This window comes from Catharus ustulatus, chromosome 6 (assembly GCF_009819885.2).
Source record: "Catharus ustulatus isolate bCatUst1 chromosome 6, bCatUst1.pri.v2, whole genome shotgun sequence".
NCBI lineage: Eukaryota > Metazoa > Chordata > Aves > Passeriformes > Turdidae > Catharus > Catharus ustulatus.
In genome coordinates, this window is record NC_046226.1 from 33,412,711 (window position 1) to 33,431,996 (window position 19,286).

The window sequence follows — 19,286 nt, forward strand, 5'->3', positions numbered from 1 at the left end:
TTTTTTAAAACTGCATGGTAAACAGAATTGTAAATATCCAATGTTACTAGAATATTAGACCAATGTGAATTGTCCAATTTCTCTGTAGCAAAACTAATCTGTCTGGAATAGCACAGTGGTAGCTAAGTGTAAAGGAAGAGGGTTTGTTGAGAAACCATGTCATTCTCACACAGTTACTTTTTAAAGTGGAATTCCACTACAAAATTCATAGTGAACATATCATTTCTTTTAACCAAATAGGAACAGCAGAATAAATTTATCAGCTCCATCCAGGAGCCATATATACAGTTGTGTGTCTCTTATACAATTGTGAAGAATTCTTGTTAAACATATTCAGAATCAGCAAAATTGAAACTAAATGTTTTAAACACTCAGTATCTGAAAATATCAGCAATAGAATTTTAAATCAGGTCATATACTTTTGTTAGTATTCTGTCTAATTATCAAACCTAGATTCAGAGCTACTGTAATTACAGCTGTATAAGAAAATGTGGATTTTCTGTTGAAAACTGATGCTTAACATAATTTTAAGCACTGTTCTTTGATTTTTCTCACTTACTGTCCTTAGGCCATCTTGTTTCTTATGGGAGAGGTGTGGAATCAAATTGCTTGTATCAGATTCTGACCATCAGCTACTACCCTTCTGCTTAAATATACTTATCTCATGCAAAATATGTAAGAATGTTGCTGAAAATATGTATAGCCTCTGTCTTAGATCCCAGGAGCTTGCCCATTTTATCTCTGTATTTTGCATTCTTGTTAACTTCTGTAGCTCATAGACTCTGTGCTCTCTCTGCAGGTCCAGTCTAGGTGCAGCAGCAAGGAGAACATCCTCAGAGCAAGTAAGTGAAGAAACTTCTTAGCTCTATTGAGAAACTAAGACTACTCAGAAGACAGCAAGTGATAGTCAGATCAGAGGTGGGACTAGGTGGGTTTGCAGCAGAAATTTAATAACTTAAGACAGTGAAATACAGTCCAAAGGTAAAACTGTAAATAGCTCATAGTGTTCGTATATTAATGGAGAGTCATCTTTTAATTTATTCTTCCAAATTGTTTTTCTAATGACATGGAGGTCTGTGTTGTTTGTAATGTTTTGTTGTAAATGATCATGTGTTTGCAGGTTTTTATGGGCAAGAAATAGCTCTCAAAGACAATGAAAATGGAAATTCTCAACTTGATTATACATTTTTTTTATTTGCATATATGAACATGAATTTGAATGTTGGATTATACAGAACAAAACCAAAAAATGCAAAGGTTAAGAAATCACATTTGATTCAAATGATATCTAGTTTAATTTGCACAGTTCTTTTTCTTTGTGTTGTGGGAATCTTTTCTAGTCTAAAATTTGATCCACCATATGTGTGTGTATATATATATATGTATAATGACAGGACTATGAAGTTGTTTTGGTAGTAAAAGAGCAGGCTGTCAAAAATTTTCTACATTATGCAACCAATTGAATTAGCTGCTTTAAAGCTAGAGGATTATTTTGTTGTACAAAATGCAGTTTAACGTAAGTAGTTATTTTTAGAACTATCTGACACTTCACATTAGTGAAAGATAACTTGGTAAAGTCTGAGGAGTTGTTTAATGACATTTTCTTGTAATTAAAGTACCATTTAGTAATTTTACAATTTAAAGAAATAATTTGTTTGTCTTTGAGTCTATTTAAATCTGTTATATCTCTAATAGAAGAGTTAGCATTTGTTTGTGGGAAGAAACGGGAGAGAGAAAGGTTAGCAGTTACACCAGCATCTTTCTTCCTTTCTTCACTAAGGTTATTTATGTTAAACATAAAGGGACCCTACTTTCTCAGCTTTTCTTGAAGAAATAATGGGTGTTACTTTTGGTGTTGGAAAAAAGATGTCAGAGATTAGGGAATTTTATCTATTTTCAAAAAGTCTGTGTTGGAGAATGCATTTTTCAGAAGATTTTAACAGAACCTTTGACTTAAGCAAGTGACTTGCACTAGGGACAGACTTGCAAATCTGAAGGTTGTTCTCTGGGGACCATTTGAAGCATTTGAAACCTGTGAATTCTATCACTTTTTAAGGTTTAAAGAGGTGAAATGTGAGTTTCTGAAGTAGCTAACAGTGAGTTTTAAGTAGCAGTGAAATTACTGCTAGAAGCTTTAAAAGCATCTAGTGGCAATAGCATAAAGGTTGTTCACTGCCACGCAATTCCCTCAGCTTTCATTGCTGTGACATATTTTTTCTTAGCATCTTTCTTCACATTTTTCGACCTAAAACAAAACATCACGAAAATGGTTTTAGCATATATTGTGTGGAATCTGCTGGACCTGCAGGAATTACCGTGCTACTAAAGCAGGGTTTCTTTCTCTATGCAGATGGGGATGTGGGAAGTTTGACTGTATTTCACAAATGCTTTCCTTTTCCTCTTTAATGATGTTGTCAACAAAGCACAGGCATAATAACTGGAAATGTAAGCTTGCTATTCCCTGTTGTTAAAACCAGGAATGCAGTTTTTCCATTAGTTACACTTTTATCTTACAACAGTTCAATTTGGATAATTTCTCCCTAGTGTTCGTATTAGAAAGTTAGGTTTAAGAGTTTGCCAAGACTTAATATAGTTAGAAAATGTCTCATCGGCTGTTCCTCTCTTCCTTAGAATGGCACCTGCTTTCTTAAGGAAAATAATTAAGTCAATTAAAAATTATTTGTGCCTGACAAATTCACAGTGTCTGCTTTTTTCATCATGTTATTTTCTAAATACGTGCAAAGAGATTGTTCAAATAATTTCTTCCAGAATCACTCCTGGAAGCATTAGATGGGCAGTTTTATTTGTCTCTACTTCTTCCTCTAAAAGGTAGTAACTGTGTTAATAGCAAAAAATAATTAGTGAACAGTCTCTCACATAAAAAAGCAAGCATGTGTTAGTGCAGAACAAGTATTGTATATATAGATTAATTAAGAAACCTCCTCTTCTGAAGGAAGGACTTAGACTGCGTGATTGTTGTGCTATTTTTTACTCGTTTTTTATCAGAAGACTACACTTGAAGCAATAATCTATTTATTTCCAGAATCTGAAGGCATGTGCAGCAACAGATGAGATATTTATGTAGTGACTGCAAAGCAAATCATGTCATTAAAAAATTATTTTCTATTATTTGTTAATGTTTTCTTTATTGCAATTTATGTTACTTAGGAATATCAATACATGTCACATATAGAACATCATCCATTTTGACTCTCATACATACCTTCTTGTTCTAGGTAAATTCTTTCAAGATATTCTGCAGTTGTAATTGTCTTAATCTTTTGGTTTATATCTGTTACTCTTGTTTATGTATTCCTGCAATAGTTCTCTCTTCTGTTGCTTATTTTCCCTTGTAAAATCCTTCAAAGCTTGTTGTCCCCTTGTTTAATCTCTCAGTAAGTATCATAAAATCAGGCACGCTTTTGGCTTCATTTTTAAGCAACTTCTGTCGTATTTTCTCCCTGCCTGTCCCTCACACTTGGGAAAAGTAAGCTTTTCTTAAGTTGTCCTACTGCCTCCACTCCAATCATACATTTAAGCAACACTTTGCTGTGGTGTTTGTCAAGACAAAATCTCAACAATGGCTAGGATGCCCACTAGCTGGAGACACTGTCTGCTGGCTTGACTGCCCAGTGATTTCATTGTGCTCTCTCTATCTTCTTTTCAAACCTTTTGACTCCCATCTCACTCTTGGATTGTAGGCTTAGGCTTACTGGCCCAGTGTCTACTGTTGTGCTTTATCTGTGCATGGCACAGAGCATGTTGAGATGTGTTTGTGCAGAATAGAATAGAATTAATTGTCCTGAGCTCACAGAACTGAATTAGTCTCAGATTATGGTCCTCATTGTAAAATACTGCATCACCTGGAAGGGTTTCTGTTTTAGATTAACCAATCTTTTTATGCTTATCAAGACTTCTGGTATGTTCTTCATTATAGATAAGGATATGCACTCTCTTGTTTCTAGTTGAGTACAGGGTCTTCCCAGTGTCAGACATGAAAGCTCTGTAGTGATAAGTAACTAATTTAATTTCCTGCAAAGTGCCAGATTAGTTTCAGTAAAATGGTTTGAATGAACACCATTACATAAATCTGCTCCCTGTAGCACACATGAACTTGTTCTTTCTCCTTGCAGGTCACAGTGCTGTTGACATTACCAAGGTAGCAAGAAGACATCGCATGTCTCCATTCCCATTGACATCTATGGACAAGGCCTTCATCACAGTTCTGGAGATGACCCCAGTGCTTGGAACAGAAATCATCAATTACAGAGGTATGTTAAGTTGGGTTCTTTGTGAGCATGAGGGTGATTACTTCCCTATTTGGCAACCTTCTTGCTCTTTTATTCATGTTGTGAGGTGTCTGGAACTTCTTCCTTCAGGAGAGACTGCTTTAGAAAATATCAGTAATAGGGGAAATCTTTCAGAGTTAGGAGAATGTCAGTTGAACTCAGTGGTGCTCCCTGAAGGAGTCTGTAATGGAATGCTAATAAAATACATGAATTAATTTTCTTCCTGTTTGTATTATATGCAGTAAACATATTATACTCAACCTGAATGTGAACTACTGTAGATGCCAAGTAGCTCTAAGCTATACTGTGATTGGTTCCCTCTGTTGTTTTACTGTGGAAGATTCTCACTAAGCCCCTTTCTAATCTGAGATTAATGATCAAAGCAAAGTGGTTATTGATTTCAGATCATTTTTTTCCATATCTATATCTTTAACAGTTCATCTCAGTCTCTTTTTTCAGTTTCTAGTTAACCTACTAGTCATTCCAGAATTTTCCTCTTCTTTTCATAAATACGCTTCCTTTTCTATTCTACCACTACATGATCATTTTCTGAAATTACTTGCTTTTAGTGTTTGATCTGTCAAAACTTTGTAATTAAAGAGTAACTGGTTTTGATAATATATGGTGAGGTGGTCTTCAAAAGTACCAAACAGCAAGCACAGTGTCAGACTTTGTGACTGTATCTATACTCATGAATAAGTAGGGATAGATGAAGTGATTTTCTGTCCCTAAAAGGATTTAGCAAGGCACCTCTCATGTTTACTCAGCTAAACTATCCTCCTTCCTGAAATATTGAGTTCATAATGTCTATTAGGTGCCTCCCTAAGCTTCTGCTATTCCTTATATCAAGCCTAGGCGCTATCTGGGAGAATGTTCTTGGCACTTAACAAAACCATGAGAGGAAATATGCTGGCAAGTAAACCTAAACTAGGTAGGAAAGCAGAAAACTCTTCCAGGGACTCTTCCAGATTGTCCAAAAGTAAGGTGGTGAGTGAAGAGACTGTTGAACTATGAACCTCGAAAGGCAAAAACATTTAGGACAGTGGTGTGCTACAGACAGCAGAGAGGTACAAATGGCTTCTGAACGGAATATTCTGTCTTCTGACTTGGAAGCTCAAAGTTTTCGTGTTCTTTGTGCTACCTTCAAGACGTCGTCATATTGACATACTGATTTAGCAGACTGTGTGTAATATCACACCTGTGAATTTATTGGCTCCAAACAGAGTTCAGTGCTCCCCTGAGCCTTGGCAGCAGGATTTCTGAGAAAATGCTCCATATCCTGCATTCAGAATAGCACCAATACTGGATCAACAAGGAATATGCCCTGCACTTTCATGATGGTGTGCAGACTAGAAGGCACTAAAACCTAAATGCCTGAGCATAACTATTGGGCCTTTTTGGGTAGCTGTCAGTTAAATGTCTTCTCTAGGACAGCCCTTTGTGAGCAATATGATAAGCTGCAGTGTTGGGTACATTTAGTCCAAATAAATGCTATGTAGGCAACCCTGAACTCCTGAAATAAAGGATAAAAGACTGGCATCTGCCTCCCTGAAAAGTAAGCACATCATATATTTATGTCAGATACTCTAGGATTATTATTCTTATTTGAATAAAAGAAGTTTTGATTCTAAGTCCAGAACATATGTATTGTTATTCCTGGCATTCTTATTCTTTCAAAATAATGAACTGAGTCTGCTGAGTCACTTTAGTTTTGACCCATTTCCCTCTCACCCAAAACACAAGTGTTAGATCAATGGTAACATTAGTGGGTTCAATGACAGATTCTTGATTTAATGTTCACATAATTATACCAACAATTTCTTCATATTTTTGCACTGTAGTACAAAACTTTTATCTTGCAATTTATTTCTCAAGTACCATACACTTATTTTAGCCCTGTAAGGTTTCCAAGTGCAGTAATTTCACGACCATAAGGCGCACCAGACTACAAGGCACACCCCCCAGGAGTTGGCAAATTTCGCAACTTTGTTGATCATATAAGGTGCACTGGATTATAAGGCGCACTTTTTTTTTTGCAGCGAGGAGCCACGCGGCACGCAACAAAATAACGAATTACTGGCAGGTGCTCAATTTGTAAACATTTTTCAAAGATCAATGTAGCATTTAAGTGCAACCCCAGGCGCTGTCCCTGTGCAGCAGGCCCTGGCACTCCTACCCACTTTTCAGTGCCGGCTGGCATGGATCACGGCTCCAACCACGCAGCCGCGCCTCGTCCCGACATCCCCCCAGCCAGCAGCAGCGCTGCCACTTTTCTCCTCTTTCCCATGGCTGCGCCACTTGTCACCGCTTTTCAGCAACCACAGGGGCTTGGCCGCCGCTGCTTTGCCGTGGCCGCAGTGACTTGGCTGGCGCCGCTTCGCCACCTCTGCTTTGTGGTGGCCGCAGGGGCTTGACCGGCGCCACTTTGCCACAACTGCAGGGGCTTGGCCGGCACCGCTTTCCCGCAGCCGCCCAGGCTGCACCGCCGCTGCTGCGATGCCACCGCCAGGCGGGCTCTGCTCGGGGCTGTTGCGGGCTCGCACTTCTCGTTCCCTCCACGCCCGTGCCAGGGCCTCCCGGGTTCTCATCTTCCCCGGGCCGGGGCTGGCACCACCCGGCTTCTTGTTCCCACCGCCCCCGCGCCCGGGGTGGCGCCCCTTGGCTTTTTGTTCCGCCCGGGCCGGGGCTGGCGGTAGCTCCCTCCCTCCCCTCGTGGCTCCTGCCGGCCGTGGCCGCCCGCTCCCGCCCCCGCCTCGCGACTCGGCACTCCTGCGGCACCGCCCCCCTATTGCGGTTCACACTTCCAGTTTGGCAAATTTCGCAACTTTGTCCATTATATAAGGCACACTGGACTATAAGGCGCATTTCGGGGGAAAAATTTAGTCAAAAGGATGCGCCTTATAGTCGTGAAATTACTGTATATAGTATGAAATTTCAGGATTGAGCCTATAAGAGACAATCTAAAGAACATGTCTGTGATACTGCAAATTCAATTCTCTTAATCTACAGATACAAATCTCAAGATGGAAATGCATTTTCAGAAGTTCTTACATGATCAGCATAATGTTATACAGATGAATACATGGAATTGTTTCGTATAGGCGTGTGTGCGCGCACATGTATGCACACTTTTGTGTTTGATAAAATACATTAATTTTGAAGAATGCAATTAAATTAATTAAAAACCAGTTTTTCATTCATTCCAGGTTCATTTTTTTGTTAATATACATCTAATTTCAGAAAATTGTAAAAATTTAGTCCTAGAGGTCTGAAACTGTATTTAGAAAAGCACTATTGTACTGTGTTTGTTTTCTTTGTGATTTTGTGTCTTGAATTACCACTGAGCTTCTGAAAACTGTCTTTCAGGAGCTCAGTTTCTCCCCAAGGAACGTGAAATGTGCAAAATTCTAGGAGTGCTAATTGCCTAAATAATTTAACCTGATTTAGTTAAAACTAAACATATTTCATAGTATTCATTCTCATAAATAAAGCTGCTGAATATTATTCTGTACAAATACCCAGTACAGTCCTGATTTTATTCTTGATTAAGTCAAGGGATGCTATAGTCTCACAGATCTGTCTTATTCTCTCCTAGCATAAGGGAAAGGATTATGAAAGCTACCTTTTGAAACATGACTTTCATGCTGGTGTGTTGCTTAGTGACTGTACAGATGATTTACCCTCTTTAATATTAAAAAAATTTGGACAGTCCTAAAGCATTTTACGGAAGTGTCATAAACCAGACGCATCTGAAGCATATTTCTCACCTGCCATCATTGATATCTGTATGAACCCCTCAATTAGGCTTTTATTCCAAATAAATGCAATTACCTGAGTATAGCTCTGTGGAAACATAAAGTTAAGTTCTTAGACAGCATGATTATGATTATTCTTCTGAAACTAAGAAGATGCAGAAGTTTAATTGATGATAAAATTATAATGCAGAAGCAATCTACATTTTATGAGCTTAAGCCAGAGAACAGCATATTTATTCGTTTAATCCATCACTTCCTAGTACAAGATCTGTCTTATTGCTGTGCCCCAGAGAAATCAAAGTTCTTCATAGAACTGTATCAGGTTCACCACCTAAGCTCAGCAGACACCCACATTTGAAAAGTGAGTTTAATGTAATTCTCCATTTTGTGTCAGAAAGCTATGGGTATCACAAGGGGAAGTTTGATGACATTAAAATAATTCAGAACATTATTCTGAATTACAATTAATCCAAATAGGGTCAAACTCTATTTTTAGAATAATTTCTTAAATAAAAGAGAGTACAGAGGTACTCAAGATTGTCCCCTAGCTGCTGACTTGCTTCATTTTAAATGCCTAAGGCTGCTTCAGCAAATAATTCTTACATTTTTCTTCTTGTAATGAAACTCATTCCCATTACTGGTTAGCCATTTATTCCTTTCAAATATTGCATGGCAGTATGCCAAGAACATACTGTTCAACTTTGCACTAATTGGTGTGATTTTGCATGCAGACAAGAAGCAAAATGAAGGCACAACATGCCTGCTAAGATTAGAAGTATCACTTTTGTGGGAGATTTTATGCATCTATGAACAAAGGGTGTTTTTACTAGACCTTTGATAGCTGCCTTTCTGTGCTATAATTTAAATGTCTGTGTCTGCATTCTTTTACTCGGTATATTTTGCGAGTTTTCCTACAACTTCTATATTGTGTATCACAGACACTGATATGCAGGTTTGCAGGTGAATTAATGGGCATTACAAAAGTGTTTTTTTCTAGTTGCTTAAATAGGTTTCAGCAGCATTTTCATGGCAATACTTACTTCAGCAATGCAGCATGAATAGTAACTTCAGGCTGAAAGTTGATACAAAAGGATGTGAACACAATGATGTTATAGTTAAAATAATTAGTTGCTAACTTAATCATTTTGTGTTAATAAGTTAAATATCATCTTCATTATAATACCACTTCACTGGAGCTAAAGGTTTTCAAATAGAGTAGGTGCACTTTTTAACAAAATCAATCCATTTAGTGTGCAGCACTAATTCTTCTGCCTTCCTGGTGAATCCAGAACCATGCAGATTTCCCTGTCTGTCAAATAAAAGACACACGTTTTTGGCACCTCTCAGAGATCATAATCTCTAAAGCACATATCCATGCAAATTCTCCTGGCAGAAATAATCATGCATCCTCTCACTCCATCATACTTTCAGCTGGATATTGCCTTCCTGTGCCACAATGCATCCTAGGAGGTGGCCTCTATTATGAGCAGGGCTTCCCTTCTTCCACTTAGACATACTGGAATCAAGCCAGTCTCTATAGTTCTGACCCATGTGTCCTTCCCAGTACATCTAATCACACATGTAATAAATCCGCTTTCTCCCTCACTCTATATCAAGGGAGAACGTTGCATATTTTCCATTATGTTCCATATGTTCCATATCATACTAAAAAGTAGAGCTCTTGCTGGTGCCATAAAAGTACCTGCCACTTGACTGAGGGTGAAGTAATTAATATCAGTCTCTAAAGAAAAGCTTAGCCAAATTACAGCTCATCAGTCATAGTTGCTAAGTGAAGAGAAAGACTATGTTTGAAACAGCTATTAAAATATTTATAACTATAACGGTGTAAATTTATATAAATAATTCTGACACTTACGTGCTCTCACCCTCCATTAAGCAGAAATGCTCTCAGCAATTAGGTGAAGCTAATCTATTGAAAAACTTCTTTGTCAATTTATGAAAACTGGTCCATCGTTACTGTTCTCAGTTCATCACCTCTCACTTTCTGTGCACAGGATTCACTTTTGCAATGTCATTTTACAAGTTTTTTAAAAAGAAATTTAACAAAAATTCCAGCAAAAGAAAATAAATAAAATACATATATTTAAGAGATCTTAGGGGAAAAACTTGTTCTGAAGAAACTTATACTTGCTTTTCTGTCTTGTCCTTAATCAGAGTAATCACCTTTAGGTTTGGATACTTGGCATTCAAATCTACTGTCAGCAATTTCACCATAACCCAAGAGCACATACTTAAACAAATCCTTTATCATTACTATCAGACTTCAGTCTTTTTTCCTGTATATAGAGTCAAAAAATCAAAAGCCTGAGAGATCTCTATGTCCCATACACATACATTTCACCTATTGAAGCGCATGGCTGTTAACTTTGTTTCCTTCCCCCTTTCACTCACTCTAATGACACAGAGCATGGTCTTTTCTCTTTTATAGATGGAATGGGGCGAGTCCTTGCTCAAGATGTGTATGCAAAAGATAATCTACCACCATTTCCAGCATCAGTAAAAGACGGTTACGCTGTCAGAGGTAAACACTTTGTGGATATGAAGTATAGTGTCTGCTGCTTTATAACATGTTAATTCACCTGTTTTGGATCCAGCAGGGGTTATTTTGGTTTACATTTGATAAAGATCATTGCTGAGGTCACATTTATATGAAGTGCACTGTCTTCAAGGAAAGCCGTAACGCTGAGATCTTTTAAGTGTGTACACGAGCAAATGTGCATCTATGTGTGCTCCCAGATGTGCACCTCTGTTACTCGTGCATTTCTTGGAAACATTTAAAACTCAGGACAATAACAGAACATCTGTTTCTGAGTTATGGATTCATCTTATGTTCCTCTGTTGTGGATTTAACGAGGATTTTGTTACTTATCTATTCCTTTATTGACCTGTTACAGATATTGATTACATCAGAGAATTTTCAATAAACTTACCATAATGTTCTCTTATGGAGACACGCCAAAAGAAGAGGTTCTTACTTTAGAAATACTGCAGCTGCCATATATAAATAAAATTAGTTGTATGACTTTATTCATTTTATGTAGCAAATATGGTTTCCCAAGAGAGCTGAATGCACACTCTGCTTTGCCACTAGTTACTGCATCATTTTGAGCCAGTTGCTTTTCTGTGTGCCAGTTTTTCCCTTTGTAAAGTAAGAATAGTGATGCTCACCTCATACATCTATGAAGGAAATTTCAAATATACAGAATTGACCATTACACTAGTAGTGATTTAATTGTGGTAGTGGTTGAATCATCATAACACTATGTTGAAATTTGTACACAATAGCCAGCTTTATTCTAAGGACATTAAAATATTTTTTTTGTTACTGGCAGCTGAAACCATGGAAAAAACTGCCCATGAAATAGACTGCACACCCAGGCAATGGACATTATCCAGTAGCTTCTCCATACATTTGATATAAAAATAAAATTTCAGGTACACAAGATGAGTGTGTGTGAGAGACAGGCAGACCAAAATGACTAGTAATAGCAGGAAGGGAGTGCATATGTAGCCAGAGAAAAACAGGTAATGTAACACTGAGAAAAGCTAAGAGAGTGAGCTCTGAGCAGAATGCTGAGTGACAAGGGCTTGGGATCAAGCCAGTGCTGTCTTGCAGCCTGATTGCTGCAGGGTAAGGCAAAGCACGAGTACAATCTCAGTAAACATGCTCAGAATGAGCAGAGTGATCATGAGCACCATTTTCAGCAACTTCTGTCAGAACCAGCTCACAAACCCTAATTTTGGTGGTGGATTCAAGCAGAGTAACACTGAGATATTTGAATGCATCCAGAGAAGGACACTAAAGCTGGTGAAAGGGCTGGAAGGAATGTCCTGTGTGGAGGGCTGAGGACTTTGGGTTTGTCCTGTTTGAAGAAAAGTTTGTTGAGAGGTGACCTCATGGCTCTGTACAGCTCCCTGCGGAGGAGAAGGGCACAGGGCATCCAGTGACGTTATGTGTGGGAATGGTTCAAAGCGGTGCCAGGGAAGGTTTGACATTAGGAAATATTGCTTTACCAAAAGGGTGGGCAGACACTGGTACAGACTTCCTAGAGAGTGGGTTGATGCCCCAAGCCTTTGTGTCAAAGGCACTTGGACAATGCCTTTAATAATTTGCTTTACGTTTTCGTTAGCCCTGAATTGATCAGGCAGTTCTATTCTATTCTATACTGTTTTGTTCTATTCTTATTATTCCTGTGCACCTGTTCTCTTAGGATATGAAAAAAAAAAAAAAACCTTTTAGGCAGAGATAATATTGACTGCATTAATGGATACTGCTTACAAAAAAAATTAAGGATTAGCTTTCAGTGGCATAACATGTCTTCCCAAACCCTGTCCTTTTCTCATTTTATATCAGTTGTGTATCATCTATAAACTTTGTCTCTGTATTATTATTAGTGGGGGGATAAAACTAATTTAGTAGCATTTTATCAGGTTTAAAATAATTCAGATATTAGGGTTTTCTTTCTCTTTTTTTTGCTGGATTATCCAAGGGCATTTTTTTTCAGTGAAGGTCTAACAACTGTTTTCAGTAATATTACATGCACTATTCAAGGATATCTAGTTGAAGAGTCCTTTTCTACTTTTTTACTCTAGAGTTCACTCTAAAATAAAAAAGATTAGTCTCATAGATTAGTCTGTTTGATAGGCTTTTAAAGCTAAGTTAATTATTAGTCTTCAAACATGACTAAGTACCATAGATAATGATCTGCAAAGCTGCAGCCAATGCATGAGTACAAATGTGATAAATCATAGACTGATTGGACATCCTTCCTGAAAGTAGTTCTTCTCAATACAAGGTTACCTAAATGTATATTCAGGGCTCCTGAAGTAAAACACAAGTTATTAAGATAAAGGTTGTTACTGATTAGACTTCATCTCTAGGAAATCAACTTTTGACAGCTACAGATTTAAAATTAATAATGATGCAGATTTAAATGTGATCATTTGAGCCTGTTTGAGCGCTCCTGGCAACATGACTGCTGTGCTTGGAAAGGCAGAGTTGCTTGTGCTTCACACAGGCTTTACGCCATGGTAAAGCCTATAGTATCACTAATGCAACTTGCTGAAAGACCTTTGAGGCAGGCAGGAGCTTAAAGTCATTAGTAACTGTGCCTTTGTTGTCCCTGTAAAAATGCAGATTTGCTAAATTGGAAGTCCTGAAGACTTGTTAAATCAATGATCTCTGACTCCTAATTTTCAGTGCTGCAATACTGTCATAAACACCCTTAAATCTTTGTTATTAATGTAATTCCTCCTACTCTTCAATTACATGACCTCATACTGCCCAGAAATTTTCAGTTAAAAATACTCTGTTCTGTAGAACTTGTGTTTTTCGAAATAATAAACACACTTCAAATGAACCTAAAAGGTAAAATGTTTGCAGAACTGCTATAACTTTAATCATGCTAACACTGAAAAACTGAACATTAGATCATCTTTGCTCTTCTCCTGTTCTTAATTTATAATGCCATAATTTGTTTTGGTTCAGTGTTTACCATTTATGTCGTCCCTCTTAACAGCTGCTGATGGCCCAGGAGACAGATTCATCATAGGGGAATCCCAGGCTGGTGAACAGGTGAGCACAATTTCTTTTCTCTTTTTTTAATGTATTTTTCTTCTGTAAGATTTTGCTTTGTACTTTTACAAGCGTTGCTAGTCCTCCAAAATTCAATAGTCTTGGATGTGGTGTGAAGTAGGACACAGCTGTACTGACCCTCCTGCTATGTGCCTTGGGACATGATTTCAGAAAGTGAGGTAGTACAGTTACATAAGGAACTAACAAGGATATCCCAAAATACTTCAGAGCATTGTGCTGACATGTCTGATAGGAGTGCATACAGCAACATTCTGCCCTGGTACAATGTTTGAGGACATGAGATTTCTAGTGGTGCAACAATTCATAAGCAGAGGAAAGAATGATTTAGCCCCCTCTTGCTGACAGATTTTTAAAGGATGCCAGCCCAATAACTGTTTTGATAAGATGCTTCCATTTTTCACACTGATACCTGCAAAATGAAGTGTATAAATTTTTTATTAAGCTTTTATGGATAGGTAGCAATTAGTACAACACTGAGGAAACCTGGCAGCAGCCTGGTTTGAGGCTGGTTTGTGAGAAGAATGTTTGTGCACCTTAGCAGATACGTGGATTAATTTTAAAAGCAAGTTGAGGCATGACCTGTTTGTGACCTGCTGTGCCCTGTAAATATTCATGAATAGACATATTTCGTGATTTGCTCTCAAATTCCAGAACATACTTCTTGGAACTTCTGCACTAATACTGAGGTAATGGGAAAAGAAATCAGTTTTGTTCAACTACTGTTATTCTGTCAATTTAATCATACCTGGCAGCTGTGTTCAGGAAAACGTGAGTTAGTCCAAAATGTTTCTCCAGCTATTTAAAGTCCTGATTTATAATTCTGTGTATTGTATGTGAAATGATGGAGAAAGGGATAAGTAACAGGCAAAACAAGGAATTGAGCAGTTTTAATGAGGATTTTATATTGTGTCAATTTTGACTGGTAAACAAAAAAGTGTAAGTAAAATTGACATATTTCAAAAGTTGTATCAGATTTTGGAAGTATTACCAGTCACAGGATTATTCAATTATTTTTTTAATGGACTTGAACTGTCTCTGAATGTGTAATTGACATTTAATTTGGCTAATCATGATAGGTAGGAAGAACTGTAATTTTTTTTTTTTTTTGCTTTAGGTCCCATCCATCATCATGAATTGTATTTGTGTATAATAGACACCTTCTCAGTACTGATATTCCTGTGAACTTAGATTACTGGATCTGTTGTACAAAATATGTAAAATTGCTAAAAATTCTAGAAAAACAAAAGTAAATTAGTTCAGCAGTTTTTTAACCTGCCTTATGTTTTTAGCCCTCCTGACTGCATTTTCAAGCATTGGTCCAGAATCCAAAAGACTTGACAACTATTTTTACAACACTTTTTATGATCACTACAAAATAGAAGAACCAGCAGAGCAACCCGCTGAATTATCACTCCTATCACTATTCTCCTGTCATCAATATTATCATTTTGCTAGTTAAATAGCACAGCACAGTGTTGCTTAAAAGCAGTACTGTTGAAGCTGTCTCTAATGGGGAGTACTTCCCATTAGAGGTCTGAAGCATTTCAGTGTCCTAATCAGTTCAGCAGGTTTGTACAAAAGATAAAAGGGCAAATGGAAGCTGCTTCCCTCCTACAAAGTTCAAGAGCTCACAAATGCCTCTATACAGGGACAGTCTGTCCTCCCAGATTACAGGGAATAGGAAGGCTCTCTGGCAAGGAGCAAAAATTGGGTGGGAAGCAGACATGCAGAGAGAGACTATTTCTGAAAATACCAGTGGCAAGTTAGAAAAACAAGGCTGTTGACCTCAGAATAATTGGTCAAAGTTTTTTTTCTGGGCCAAACACATCTTCAGGTTCATCTCCTTCCCAAGAAATTATTTATAGCCTTGGAAGGCTCCTCACTCTCATTTCACCCTTCAGTCACTCTCAGCAGCAACTTTCTGCTTTTCATGTTACAGACCAATTAACAGAATGATTCACAGCAGGGAATTCAAGATAGATTTAGATTTGGCTCCTCCTGTAGGGAAAAAGGTTATGTAAAAGCTAGTACCAAGGAAGAAAATGGGACTGAGAATTGCAGGGAGGCCATATAGCCAAACTGGACATTTCTGTATCAATTTTTAATTTGTGTATTTTCTGATTTCCATCTCCAGATGGTCTTGTTTATTTTAACCTTTTTATTGTATATCAGGGAAAGCTTTCAGACATTACCCTGCTTTGGGAAGGTTAGGGCCTAGTTGAGATTTCTGGTCACAAATCATCCACAATGGTCTGTGTGTGAAACACTCAACCATAAGAAAAATTAGTTTCCTTCTGTAGACTAACACAGACCATAGCATTTCCTCCAAGACTTTGTAAAGGTGTTTTGTAAGAGGCACTACTAACCAGCTACAATATAGGGTGAAAAACAGTCATTTTCCACAATTCCATTATTTTGTGCCTTTTTACAGAAAGGAGCATGGGTGATTCTAAATCACACAGAAGGGTGTGCATGAGAAAATTCCTGAGACAGGGGTTGTGCTTAGTAGATTATTTCTGGGTTTTATTCAGTGACCAAAATTGAGTAGATTATCAGTAATGAAGGCAAAGGACAAAACCAGAATTGCCCCATTGCAGGTAGAAGTGAGATCTCAAAGGCCTTTAGAAGAGCTGTGAAATTTTTGCACATTAGTATGTTTTCTGACAAGCAATCATTTCTTTATCTTCATAGTCTCTATCATAGAAGAACACAGCCCTGGAGATTCACAAATAAATCTGATGGTTGACTTTTGTTCATAAAGTTAATCTGATCAAATTCTCAGCAGACAAAAAGGAAATTAAATATATGAGCAACATAACCAGTTCTAAAAGCAATTATATCATGAAATTGTTTGAATGTATCGCATCATTGCATCTCAAAAAATTAACTCATTGAACAATAAACTCCAAAAACATGGTTAATTACAGCACATTTTATCACCATAGGCTCTTTGTGGCAGTAGTAGACATTTTGTGTTCTTTATGATGCTTTTTAAATGGGAGAAATTTTTTGTGCAGTACATTTTTCCTCTGAAATTTGTCATTTAAGCCAGCAGTACTTAGTAAGTTCAAAATAATATTACCTATTTGTAATGTACCTTCAGATTATATCTAGTGGTATGCAAAATATATAATCCAAGGCATAAGCTTTACCTTTTGTAACACACTTCTTTTCATAAAAATCTAAATTACAAACTAGATAGCATTATTTTCCTTTATAAGAAGCTTTAGTATAAATGGCAGTATCTCTGCTATCCATCCACAACTCCTTGAACAGTCTGTGGTAAGGAATAAATGCCATTTTCTTAAAAGTGTTTTTTTTAATGTCATCTGGTTTAAATACTTACATTAGGATAGCATGAATCTTGCCCTAAAGTACACTAGCTGTGACATATGGCAAGTGTGGGGTTTATTGATGTTCTTCTCCAAGGATATTAGATTTCCATTACCTGTAGAAAAGGGTCAAGATTCAGTCAGTTCTAGGCTCAGTTGTTTCGTGGAATACAAAGGTCACTGTGATACCAGATAAAAGCCATCCCCAGCCTATTCCTAGGGCTTCTGTCCCAAATGTGTGAAATACACACACTTCAAAGTAAAACTCCCCTTTTAGAGGCTATGGCAGTGTGGAGTAGAAGAATGGGCAAAGCAAAAAGCTGAAGTGCTGACCACTGGTCTAGAGTTTGGTCTGGTCTGTCAGCCTCCTGACAAAAGTAATGGAGTAAATTCCTGCTGGGCAGGAGCAGGTAACAGTGCTGGGCAGTACTGCCTGCAGCCTGTGGGATGCTGCCAAATGTGTGTTAATTACAGTTTGAGAAGACCTGGATGTATTCCAGCACTGCATATGGAATATGGAGGCAATCTGCACATGAGTTATATGTGTGACATGTACAGAATGTGCTGCTCTGATCACAGCTGCATAGATCTGTGTGTAGCACATGTTCACTTATAACAGTGACACCTAAATAAGCCAGGCTTACTGCAGTGCTGTGGGGAGCCAGCAATGAAATCTCAGTCACCATATCAGCTTCTTTTAGTTTCATATTTTTAGGATTTTTTTTTAGTTATGGTCAAATTACAGTTTTACCCTGGATTTTGACAAACGTTTATTAAAATAGTCTGCCAGGTGAGAAGTGTTACTAAAACCATACCATTTGTTTTATCATGTTGCTCTGATATTTTTCTATACTGCTTCTGCTGAAACCTTCTAGTATCCTATGACTTTATAGAATTATAGAATATTACCAATTTTAGGCTATTCTAAATTGACCCTCACAAATATAGATATTCTCTGTGAACTAGTATTGAGCTTTCTCAATGTTAGGAATTCTGCTTAAAAATTAAGCAGTTGGTTACATTACTATTATGTTGGTTTTTCTTATATAGTGTGCTGTTAAAACAAAACAGAAAAAAAATCCAACCAAAGCAAAGCAATTTCAGCCCTGGTTACCAGAGTGCTCTGGGAAAATATTTATGTACTGAGAACTACTAGATTTTTGTTTGTGGAAGTTTCCAGAAGGTCACCATCTTAAAAGTTAAATTTCTAAGCCAGCTATTTTTCTGTGCCAGGTATTTTTCTGAGTATCTGTATACTCCTTCTTCTGAAAGCTGTTTCATGTGATAGAAATATAAGGAGGAAAAACTGAAGCCACCTAATATGTGACCATATAAATAAAGTCAGGTGTGAATTGGAGTTTATTGTACCTTATGATATTGCTCACAGTATATCAAGTCATGCTGCAAATAAGCATGGTCTTCAGATAGATTACTTGCATAAAATTCAAGTGGTTTGAAATTTCTTTTTCCAAAAGTAGATTAATTTCTGGGGTTTTATTTTCCAGCCAACTCAGACTGTGATGCCTGGTCAGGTAATGCGTGTTACAACTGGTGCTCCAATTCCATGTGGTGCTGATGCAGTGGTGCAAGTAGAAGATACAGAGCTCATCAGGGAATCAGATGATGTGAGTCACAAGTTAGAAAACTCATTTTTCTCTTGTGTGCAGCAGTAAATGGTATATGACACAATCCTGTAAATATGAAAGACAGTCATACAGAAAAGCTCTTCAGTAATCTCAGAAGTTTGAGGATTTTTGCATCAGTTCCTTGTGGCAATTCTCACTTTTTCAGGCTGTGATAACAGTACCTGTTCTGACTGATTTTTCATCAAAATTGTTGAATGCTGACTCTAAAATGCTTGAGAGCATGATTTGAGTGAAAGGCAAATGCCTCGTGGAAATCCATGCCTACAGTCCAATTTGAATGCCCACTGTACTCACATTTTAAAATAAACGCTAGTGGAAATCTCACCAATAAGAAGGGGAAATGTTTTCTTAAATTGCATGTTGATCTCAAAATAATACATTGAATTACTGCTGATGTAATTAAAGGTGAAGATGGTTTTCTGTGGGAAAAGTAACTGGTTTTAGTGCTGCAAAATCCATGGGATGACTTGGGTTCTTTTAAACTGTGCTATGAAGACAGTTCTGTATTATCAGAGTTGGTCTTGTTTCAGCAAAGGTGAATTTGATGGATTTTGAAGAATATTTCTTGTACAAATACCTTCCAATGAATCTGTTTGGAAAAAGAGGTTTTGTTATGAAATGGGAAGTTAACGCCTCCCAAGTTTTTT

General features: G+C 37.4%; 1 protein-coding gene across 24 annotated transcripts in view; it reads left to right on the plus strand.

Moving 5' to 3' along the window:
- Window positions 1-19,286, plus strand: part of GPHN (gephyrin) — a 276,586-nt gene that overhangs the window by 222,148 nt on the left and 35,152 nt on the right. For all 24 annotated transcript variants that reach the window (XM_033063946.1, XM_033063950.1, XM_033063948.1 and 21 more), the window contains 5 exons: window positions 800-842; window positions 4,134-4,271; window positions 10,494-10,586; window positions 13,585-13,640; window positions 18,499-18,618. In XM_033063946.1, coding sequence (XP_032919837.1) covers window positions 800-842; window positions 4,134-4,271; window positions 10,494-10,586; window positions 13,585-13,640; window positions 18,499-18,618 — 450 coding nt within the window. The remainder of the gene's footprint in view (window positions 1-799; window positions 843-4,133; window positions 4,272-10,493; window positions 10,587-13,584; window positions 13,641-18,498; window positions 18,619-19,286) is intronic.